The 11,347-nt window shown below is 39.0% G+C and overlaps 1 protein-coding gene across 1 annotated transcript; it reads right to left on the bottom strand.

Annotated features, from left to right (window-relative positions):
* Positions 1-151: 151 nt before the first annotated feature.
* Positions 152-10,765, bottom strand: LOC144663040 (intraflagellar transport protein 46 homolog). The gene is made up of 14 exons (XM_078523973.1): positions 10,705-10,765; positions 9,587-9,704; positions 9,399-9,469; positions 7,267-7,451; positions 6,222-6,296; positions 5,522-5,615; positions 4,268-4,349; positions 3,808-3,860; positions 2,990-3,057; positions 2,504-2,548; positions 2,192-2,258; positions 1,911-1,971; positions 1,716-1,801; positions 152-1,178 (listed from the first exon to the last, which is right to left on the bottom strand). Exons 1-14 carry the CDS (start codon positions 10,732-10,734, stop codon positions 1,035-1,037), a joined length of 1,179 nt encoding a protein of 392 aa, XP_078380099.1. The 5' UTR covers positions 10,735-10,765; the 3' UTR covers positions 152-1,034.
* Between the last annotated feature and the right edge of the window lie 582 nt (positions 10,766-11,347).

Consider the following 11,347-nt stretch of genomic DNA (forward strand, 5'->3'; position numbering starts at 1 on the left):
AATTAATAGTGTTAGTAGTGCTCCTTGTTTGATGTTTTTTGTTTTACTGTATAAAAAGCTGGAAAGTGTAACCGTGGTAACTTAGCTAAGTGTGAAAATGGTGAAATGGAAATTCATAGTCACTAAGCGATTAATAAAGAATCAACTTCAGTTTAGTGAATAACACTCTTTACTTGCTGACTGAAAAAATGTCAATTACAGGTAGCATCTATTTAAATAGCACATGATAAATGAAGTTTACATGTACATAATTGTATTTACAGGAGTCATACAGTATCTTTCTATTTTGCACTAACAATAAATACCAACTGAAAGAAAATGAAGTGAATATTAACTTGGTGTCACAAAACTGCACTACCTCTACTTTGTGGTATTTCCCATTAAGGGTTGCCCACAAAGGGGAACACTGAATTTTGGCAGTCTACTGCAGAACCTCCCCCATGGCCACCTCTCTAAGTACCATGTTTTTTTCCCAACTATTCGCCGATACATACAGTCATGTACTTCACTACAACCACCACCTCTATACAATAGTGAATTAAGTTTGCTATAACTGCTCTGGGGTGTCTATTTTCAAGAGGTTAAACAACCTCGTTCAGTCGTGGCGATCTTCAGTTATTGTTATAATGTTATTGTTATAATGAAGGGGCAGTTATTACAAGTGCGAGCTCATGAGAAGATTTGACTGACACTGTACATAAGGCATCAATAATAGCCAAGAGAAAGCGAACATGTACATGTCTGTGTAGTGATTGGCTAAGATGAGTAAGAGCAGTGTATTTAATACTACTGTACAGAAACACAAAAAACGTTTTCTTCAAGTCGTTTTCTAAACAAAATCAGAAACAATTTCCCCATGTCTCTTACTGTTAAATAAAAACACCCGTATAAAGGTTTATGGTTTTAGAGAACTTGAAACTTCTTGTGTTTAAAAACAGTGACCCTGACAATTTTTTCCTATGTTACTGATTGTTTACTTTATACATTTTTTTTGTTATGTAAACAACAAGCTAATACCACATGAGTATGATATTTTAGTCATCAAAGCTCATGGTCTGTGTATCTCCTCCGTTCAAAGTCATGTGTTCAGCAGCAGCTGTCACGCCTCCAACAGCATCGTCATTATCCAACTTCAAATCATTTGACATCTGGTTTTCTTTGGCCAGTTGATGAAAATGCTGTCATATGCAGAAAGAATAAACATCAGGGCCACACAGGTATAAATCTGACCAGATAAAAGACTAATAACATCTGATGCCAGCAACACTACCCCTCCTTGAGTCAAGTTATTGCGGTTTTCTGTGAAATGCAAACTCTGAAATTCAAAATCCAACTAACAGCCATGAACCATGAAAAATAGCAACAAAAAATGGATCGAAATCCTTCATATAATCACAACTGACAGATGTGACATTTTGACCCGGTTGAAGTGAACTTTTTTTTTCCGGAGAGGTCCGCTATGATGATTGATGGCAGCAAAAGGTGTAAACCTTTGGTTGAGGATTGAATTTCAGAGTTTGCATATCACTGAAAACTGCATTAATATTGACAGTAGAAATTCACTGACCCCCCCCCCCTCTCAGTTACAAAGTCCCCATCAATACTCTTATCAGAAATACCCATCCCTTATAAATGGCAGCTTTTTCCCCACAAACTTTAAACAGGTCATGTAAATATTCAGTTTATTCACAGATCAAATGCTTTTTATCACATACCTGTGAGTTCTTGAACTCTGAAAATAATGTGAACAGCACATGCAGTGCATGAATTCTGTTGTTATGTACAGGAATGTCGAGGATTCCTAACACCAAAAAATAAAATAATTACTAATTGTTTATTGTTGTTTAATTAGGTAATTAGAAATCTCCAGATAAAATTCTGAAGTGACAAAAACAGACTCTGCCACTTACCACAAATCAAATCCACATATTGATTCAACTCCACATCCAGATCAGCTGTTGGAAGGCCAACCTATCAAAGAAAGAAAGAAAGAAAGAAAGAAAGAAAGTGTTTATTAAGTACTATTGCCATGTGTTGCATATAGAGGGCAGATGAAGGTAGTGTCATCAGTAAGGCCATCAATTTGACCTCTGTCTTCTGACCTTCCAAAAAGCAGAGTAGACTAAAGGTGCATTTACACAACAGAAAAATTTGGGTATGAACCCATCAGATAATTTTACTTCAGAAATACCTGGTTCAAAAGATCTTCAAATTCATTTGGCCATTCCTGCATGAGGGATTCAATATCTGGCATGTTCCTAAAACAGGAAAGAAAAAATTCATGTACTGTTGTCACACAGTCAGTAAAATAGACATTAATAATTTTATAATAATTCTTTCAGAAGTTGGTGGATGATAGTATTAGTTTTTGATTCACAGCAAATTAAAAAAGCCAAATGAATGATTCTCAGTTTGAATAATTTGAAACCAAACAGGAAACTGTGTCTAATGGTAATTCTATTTACTACTGTTCTCTAGTGACTGTTCTGTGTGTTCTTCTTACCTCTGGTAATGAACTGTAGGAGCAGGTTTTTGACGATGGAGTTCCCTGTTAAAAGAAAAAGAGCACGTGAAGACAGTCAAACAAGTCAACAAAGCCACTCAACACATAACTAGAATGTTATGAGTACAGTGGCAAATGAGGTTCTCTAGATACAGAAATGTCTCTTCAAAAGAGGATTAACTTTGACGTGGTTGCAGCGATTGGTTGATAAAGTCTGTGTTCAACCCTAGAAACCCATCAGTTCAGAACTTATCTCCAGTTACTGCAGCACAAATTGACTTGATTATTTTAACCCCCCTCCCCCCTCCCAGATGGGATGCTAGTCCACTCGAAGGAGGTGATTGGCTGAGCAAAAACGAGCATGGATAGGATTTGAAGGGGAGGGGGACACTGGTATTCCTTGCCAATGACAATCTCATGTGTAAATTCCACACACAAGAAGGACTCAACGTGTGAAAGAAATCAAAAAGATATCTCTTACTGTACCTGATACTATCTATCCAGTTATCTACAGCTTTAGGATTCTTTTCTGGATCTTCAATACTGCGCACAGTCTATAGCATACAAAGAAAACAATGTTACTATAATTCAAATGCAGGTAAAAACAAGGGACTCTTGCAATGCACTCCATGCTTGAGTTACATGTTAAGTTGAATTGATTTGTTCCATGTAGTTTATATTTGCATCAAAGTCCTGGAAAAACAAATTTAAACTAGCTAATTGACCTTTTAAGTCAGAAACAAAAGAAACACAGTTAATAAGTCCAAATTGTGAACTGCAGTATTTCAAAATTGTCATTGTCTGCATATTATTGTCCCCACCCTTTTTATTGAAACCGCATACCGTAAAATTCTGGTTATAAGCCCCCCCCCCCCCCCGGTTATAAGCCCCCCCCCAGGTATAGGCCCATCAACTTGGAAACAAAAAAATACATCCGGTTATAAGCCCCCCCGGATATAAGCTCCCCTCTACCGGATGACAGTACTGAACAGGGCTAAATGTTGCTTTTTTGTGTGTTTTTAACTTAAAAACGTATTTCGATCAATACTCCCGAGGCTGGTTACGAAACGTTTTTTTCCTTCCGCTTATAAGCCCTCCCGAATATAAGCCCCTCCGCTTATAAGCCCACCCAAAAACCCTTACGAAGTTGTATAAGCCCAGGGCTTATAACCGGAATTCTACGGTATGTAAATAAGACATCAAAATTTGTGGCTCCAGAAATATGTAAATATCTGTAATAGACTTTTGTATAATTCAAAACACAAACATATTCTTATAGCAAGTGCATACTAGTGAATACTTACCATGGCTTTTAGGTTTGTCTGTTTGGAGATAGTTCTAAGCTGCAGATCCAGAACTGAAAGATACATTAAAAATAGCATATTAGCTTCCATACAAGAGAATCATAGTGCACAAGATTTCTGGCATAATTTTATTTATGGATTTTTTTTAGTCTGTGACACATTTTAAAGCTTTGAACACAGTTAGGAAATCAAAACAAACTTGTACAATTTTTTGTGTTTTGCAAATCCTATCCCAAGACAAAATGGGAGGTGCAGTGGCCCAATGGCAGGCCAGACTTCAAATTAATGCTGGGGGGTAACTAACCCTACGATAGACTAGCATCCCATCCAGGGGGGAGTAGAGATTCTCCTTGCTGCTTTACGCTACAGAAACTGGGATAAGTTCTGATCCTGAAGGGCCACTAGGCTAGACAACAGGCTTTTTTTAAAATCCTAAACCAAGACAAAATGTACAATGTACCTGTAGGGTCGGATTGTCTGGCTGTTGGTTCATCAAGGACAACTAATCCTAGAGTCTCAGGTTTACCATCTGGTCGTGTCACCTGTGAAAAATCACGAGAAATTTGAAGCTGCATGAGACAGAAATACATGTCGGAACTATAAAATAAATAGATTTAGCCAAGACAAAAAGCAGAGCTCCCCGGGGTGTTTAAATCTGAATTCACTGACCATAGACAGGAAAAAAAATTAGGGCGATCCAATAGAAGAAACACTATCTGCACTAGTATCGCAGAGGTCATGGGTTCGATTCCCGTTCAAGCCTGAATTTTTTTCAGGCTTGCTAAATTTTTCAACTGCTTAAGTTGAGTACATTACTGCGATGATCTTTCATTTGCTTAAAAACTATCTAGTCAGTAGTCAACTTAAAACAAACATGTCACCTTGATGAGTTCTACACCTGAGCCTGCAGTACTGGTCAGTGGATACCTTGTATCAGGGTCTGGAAGGGTATTTTCGGGATCCGGGATTTGACTAAAATACAGTGCGGGATTCGGGAAAGAGCAAGATATCTTGACGGGATTCGGGATTTAACTGCTCTCCGGGAAGTGGGATTAACCGAAATTTAGGCACGGGATGCGGGATTTTTAACCTTTCTGTCGGGAAATCGGGAAGTCGTCACGACACAAATGAACGTTCAGGCGGCGAACACGAATCAACCGGGCGAGCACGCGGGGTATCGTTTCAGATAAGACGCGGTCGACACTGTTCCTGTAAACTTCTTTAGTGCTCTTTCATCAAACTGATGTATGAATAGCGATTTCGTTTTTTGCACGCGTAAGTTCAAAATATCAATCGAAAGCACCAATCTACATTTTATTTTTTCTAGCTTTTGCAGAAATTAATCTTCCATTTTTTGGAGGGAGGGGAAGAAAAACGGGATTTGGGATAGCCATTTTTAAAATGCGGGATGCAGGATTTTCCTAAAAAAGGAGCGGGAATGCGGGATCAGGACCCCCCTTCCAGACCCTGTTGTATTGACAGCTGTCAATCGACCATAACATGGATGCCCAGTTAAAAAATGCTAGGTGACATAACCTATTTCTGTACTTTGGCCACCATAATATAATGCCTGACGAACGTATGTATAAATTAAATGTTTGCAAGGTTTAATGAGTACTGCATGAGAGTATGTTGTGGATAAAACCATCTGTGTTTACAAGGGTTTCAACATAGCAGTAACTACAACTTTAGCATCAACTAGGACTATTCTTACCTTCAAGAATGCATCAATGTCTCCAACAGCAGGAATGAAATCAGGATTAAATGGCTTCATTTTATGCTCCAAATCAATTGTTTGCGGAGTATACCTATGATAAACGGTGTAAATGATATTTTTTTATTTCAATATTACTGGTCTCAGCAATAGTATTTAAAATTGTTGGTGTCTGACATTTGCAGAATGCAGAATGCAGAATGCAGACTAAGAGAATAATTATAGTGTTACCTTTACCATTATTGAAAGCTAACCGTAAACAGGCTAACCGGAGTGTATAGTAGGCTAGCCGGAGTGCGTAGTAGGCTAACCAGAGTGCGTAGTAGGCTAACCGGAGTGTATAGTAGGCTAACCGGAGTGCGTAGTAGGCTAACCGGAGTGTGTAGTAGGCTAACCGAAGTGCTATTTAGGCTAACCGGAGTGCGTAGTCGGCTAACCGGAGTGAACTTTTCACTCGGGTTAGCCTAAATAGCACTTTGGTTAGCCTGTTTACGGTTAGCTTTTAATAATGGTAAAGGTAACACAATATATTCTCTTAGTCTGCATTCTGCATTCTGCGTTCTGCAGTCTGCATTCTGCAAATGTCAGACACCGTAAAATTGTTATTCAAGTTGGAACTGACAACAGTTACAGTAACTATAAATCCATTTACATGTAGTGTGTAAAACAGTAACCACAAGCAACATTGTACAATGCATACCGTGTGATGTATTGGAAGAGTTCCTTGATTTCTTGACTCACTGGAAGGTGTTCATAGTCAGCTGGGTCATATGCACTGGATGAAAAAAAGAAGGAATATTACCTACCCAACAGTTGTATCTCGATAACACAAACCCTCAATAACTGGAACCTCCCACTTCTGGTAATTGAACCTTTCACGATGCCCCTCCAGGTTGTCTTCTTACTCATTTTACCCTCGATAACTCGACCTACCGATATCTTGAATCTCTCTTGATTTCCCTTGAAGGTTCGAGTTATCAGGGTTCAACTGTATCTAGTTTATGTGTATGGTTTCAGGAAATATCTATACCCAACCAAGGAAAACCATTGGAAATTACAGGTCAGGGGGTGGGGGCAGGGATCGAAAGCAAAAGTTTGTAAAAGAAAGTTTGAAGCTGAAGTGAAATTTTCAGAAGGGTGGAGGGAGGTGAGGGGTATGGATATTTCTGGAACAATACACTTCACAGTAACAAGACAGTAACACCTGTGACCCAGGGGGGTACTCAAAGTATACATGACGGGGGGGGGGGGGGGTCCGACGTATTTTTTTGGGTTGAAAATTTACACGCTCAGTATTTTTTTGGGTAAGGGATCTGTCACGTATTTTTTTGGGTCTTATCCCCGAGCGAACTTTTCGTTTCAGGTTTTTGTTGCGATCAGAGGATCAGAAAAATATTCATTCGAACTGATGCCAGGTATTTTTTTGGGTCTAAAATTTCAGGCTTTTACAAGTATTTTTTTGGGTTTGCAATATGAAGCTCTGTCTGACTCCCCCATCCCCATACTTCGAGTACCCCCCCCCCCCTGGGACCTGTGACCATAGGAAATACATAAATTACTTCCCGGAAATGAGCCATACAAGGCACACATTAACTAGAAGTACTTGCCACATAATTACAAATTGTATTTTAACCTGTATCTGACAAGTGCCTGTAATATCAAGCTGTTGATCATTGCCATTACCTTTGTCCTTATCACTGTAAAAAGCCCTGAGGGCCCTGCACATAAATAATTAAATAGCATACCCCTCTAGTGCAGTTCCATGCGCATCTTCATCATCATCATCATCCTCTGAACTGTCACTCTGATCGTCATTATCATCGTCATCATCGTCGTCATTATTATTTTGCTCACTTGGTACTTCTTGGCCAGTTGGTCTCCCAGGTCGCTCCCCCTGTTCTTGTGGCCTGGAATAGCTCCCAGGAGCCTCCTACAAATATCATTAATAATGCTTATGAGTGGAGGGGGACAGGGGGGCGGGAGCCCGGGAGAAAAGGGGCAGGAAGCGGGAGGAGAGAGGTCGGGAAGCGGGATTCTTAAGGTGGCGGGAACCGGGAGAAAACGAGTGAAATTTCGTAACATTTCATTATATTGTGTGGTTCCAGAAAATATCCATACCCCCACCACGGAGGGTATTTCACGTAAGACCCCCCACCTCTCTGGAATTTCCGTTTTTGTTAAGAAAAATAAACCCCCCCAACCCTCCGGAATTTCCAAAAGTATATTGCGTACCCCCCAGCCCCTCTGGAAAAAAAGATAAATTGTACAATGCTCTAAATTTTAGGCCACCTCTCTTGTAAACAGTTACAGTGTATAACTGATCGATCGGAAGATATGTTAGAACGATACATACGTTACATGTACTGCTGAAGACAAAATAAGAAATTTCCTCAAAAGTAAACAAACAAAATATCTGGTAGTCACTTGTCAAATTACCTTGTTGTATAACCATCCATCCCTTTTCATTCCAATCGCTTTAGAAAACCGCTATTAAAATGTATCAGAACACGGATTTGAAGTGTTGATATAAACCATAAACATTCACCGTAAACGTGATCGCAAAATCGCTAATGCTCGCTGAGAAAGCAAAATTTAACAGGAAAATTACAAACAAATAGCCAGAAATAACAAAACCATGTTAATCTCGAGTTTCTGACATCATTACACTATTTTCATCGCTAATAAACATGAAACTTTTCACAAACAAGGACGATTTTCCTTCGATCGAACGTGAAACAAGCAACCCTTGACACCAGTGCCTTTCGGTCAAACCACGTGACAAGTTTCGGGGGACTGGTAACAAGTAATGGCGGACGAACGAACATGGAGGATTTCAGTGAAATTATTTGCTTTCAGTGTGCTTTCAGGAGAAAGAAAACCCGTTTTAAATGTAAAGCGATTGTGAATCAAGAACCCAGAGTGCTATTTTTGCTATGTAAAACACTTGTAGAGTAGGTAAGAAACAATTTTTGAAACTAGTTTGCACTGCATCAAACTTGACCATCTGGAAACATAATTCCACTGGCAACCCCCCTCCTCTTCGGAATTTCCTGGGCCCTTGACCCCCCCACCCCTCTGGAATTTCCAATTTCCTCCGTGGTGGGGGTATGGATATTTTCTGGAACCACACATTTCGCAATAGACATGGAACAAACAGGAGAGAAAAGCTACGGAAAGGGGCGGGAGGCGGGAGTAAAAGGTACGGGAGGCGGGAGGTTCAGACCCCCCTGTCCCCCCCCCCCACTTATGAATTGATAAAAATCAATTCACACATTCATGTTTATTTCCAGGCAGTAATTTTACTGTTCTACAGCAGTGTACATTTACAACTTTCTGAAATAGAAAACATTTTCCGTACTTCTGTTAAGTTAAAAAAACACAGTCAAGGTAAAGTTTGGGAGAGTGAGAAATACTGTTGACAACACAAACATCCATAGGCAAGTGTTCCTGTAGATTTTTTAATTCTCCCAAACTTTCACCAGTGTCTCGAGAACTCAATAACATATTTTCTACTTCTTTTAAAAAGAACTGTGAGCTAAAACTGATGATAAAATACATTATACTGTAATAACATAAAAATGAATTTAAGTTGTCTTTTTCTGACTTCATCAATACATCAACTGCTCATGATATAGTTAATGAAACACTTTTAATGCACAGACTGACAAACAGACTGACAGAGTTTGTTCTAGACCAGTGTTCTTCTATGTAAGCATCCAATAATAGTATTTAACTGATGTATGCAGATGAAGCACAACTTGCTACAGTAAATAGAAAAGCAAAATGTTCTTCTCTGATGACACGAGAAGAAGGGGGGGATGGGCAGGGAGGGAGGCTGGCAAAGGGGGTGGGTCTATAACCATCCTAAAATACCCACCTTTCTTTCGACTAAGTCATCATGGTCAAACTCATCATCGCTTTGGTCAGTCATGGAGATAGATCCAATTCCTAGGAACAGAAGAGAAAGCTGATTGGCTCCATGATTACACTTTATGTCCCAGGACACTGACAACGTCTCTTTCACTATTGAAAATTAAGGATTGATTACGTTGTTTTTAATCTGACCTGGATTGTATCCCCCTGGTTTGCCTCCAGCAGGTCTCGGACTTGGTGAAAAGGTGCTGGCTACTTCCTCGTCGTCGTTTACTTCAAGAGTCTCATCATATGGTTGATTAACAACAAGCTGCAATTTATAATATATTGTTTGTTCATTTGTAACTCTCAAACTCACTCGAGGGGGGTAAAGGGTTTATGCGTGACACGTGAAAAGGGCAAAAATTAGTCTATGACGCGGGAAAATAGGGCAAAATTTAGACCGTGATGCATGAAAAATAGTTAGAAAAGACACGTGATCCGTGAATTCTGCTGTTTCAAGTATACGTGACACGTAAATTTGGTTAAAACTTGTGCGTGAAACGGGATCACGATCCCCCTTTGCTACCCTCTTACTCTAAAAACTGATAAATAGCAACTTGTAATTTAATTACTTCAATGGCAAAAAATCGGCAATTGAAGGATAGATTCTTGATTCTCATTTTGCAGATAATCACACTGACAAATGATTGCTTAAATATGACTTAACGCCCTTTATATTAAAAAATTCTACAAAATTTTCAACATTTTGTTGCTGAATTGCAAAAGGTGGCAGATAAGTACATTGCAGACATTGGCAAGTTGTTACAACTTTCCTTGGATATTGACTTCCCACTTTTGTCTGAATGCATTAAATAACAGCAGATTAATTCCGTAACGGCGATAAAGAGAAACCTTTAATTAAGTGCTAAATACACAGACATGTATACCCTTGAAAGGCGCCAAAAACCTACATGTCCGAGCTATATAATTATTAAAATACAGGTCCAAAGCATCCCCTATAAGCTCAAAAAAAAAACCTTCAAAAATATTCTCTTGCATTTGAAAACAAAAAGATGATTAACAAATATCCCAAATAAAAGCAGTTTGTCACACAAAATTATCAAAAGTTTCTCTCGTATCCAAGGACAACGTAATTTGATATCAACTCAGGAAACGTATCTCGCCTTTCGATAAAGATTTGGACTTTCAACGTGCTTTTTCTCTCGACCAAAATGTTCCAAAGTATCAATAAAATAACAAAAGTTCATTATTAAGTTTTAAAACGTCACCATATAGAAAGAAAAGCGGTAAAATACTGCTTAGTTTACCTTTCTTCGCTCGTCATCGGAGTCAGCCATGAACGAAGCAACCCACCAGGTTCGATACAACTTACATGACGTACTTACTGAGTGAAAAACCAAGCCCCTTGTTCCCAGGCTCTAATGATCTGCGGGTCACGACAGCCCCCGGCCCCAGAGCAAAGTACAAATCAATCAATAAAATTTATTCACCCTCACAGCGACGGGGATGACTAGGCCCCTAGAAACATATGTAATATGCGGAGAAAAAAAAAATTACAGAACGGAAAAATTAATTAATCAAAATATTAAATTCATTAAAAGAAACTGCGCACAGCATTGCGAGAGGCCTGAATATATAATGGTCGTACCTTAACAAGGAAGGTTTCTAACCATCAAATCTTGGAAGACGGTTACATTTGACAAGTCACGTGACCTGAAAACTAAAATGAGTTAGAGAACGTCCACAAGCTTAAAGGTGACTCTTTGTTTTTATGAAATTCGCATTATTGTAAGTTATGAAGTAATAAACACCATAGACTTGCTGTCACCAAACCGGAAACGAGAAGCGAACAACTTAAAGTCTATTAACACTCGTATTTACACTTTTTTAAGAAGCGTTCCTTTTTAACGTGTTAGCGTTTATTTCAATTCTTTGGATAAAGGCTACGTT

The sequence above is a fragment of the Oculina patagonica genome, chromosome 8 (assembly GCF_052425735.1).
Source record: "Oculina patagonica isolate OP01 chromosome 8, crgOcupat, whole genome shotgun sequence".
Lineage (NCBI taxonomy): Eukaryota > Metazoa > Cnidaria > Anthozoa > Scleractinia > Oculinidae > Oculina > Oculina patagonica.

Bases quoted from the DNA above. Each gene is read 5' to 3' on its own strand.
- LOC144663040 (XM_078523973.1), bottom strand. From the start codon at position 10,734: ATGGCTGACTCCGATGACGAGCGAAGAAAG. The intron at 9,705-10,704 runs GTAAACTAAGCA...TATAAATTGCAG, and splicing joins CCGATGACGAGCGAAGAAAG to CTTGTTGTTAATCAACCATA. The intron at 7,452-9,398 runs GTGGGTATTTTA...TGATATTTGTAG, and splicing joins ATGACTTAGTCGAAAGAAAG to GAGGCTCCTGGGAGCTATTC.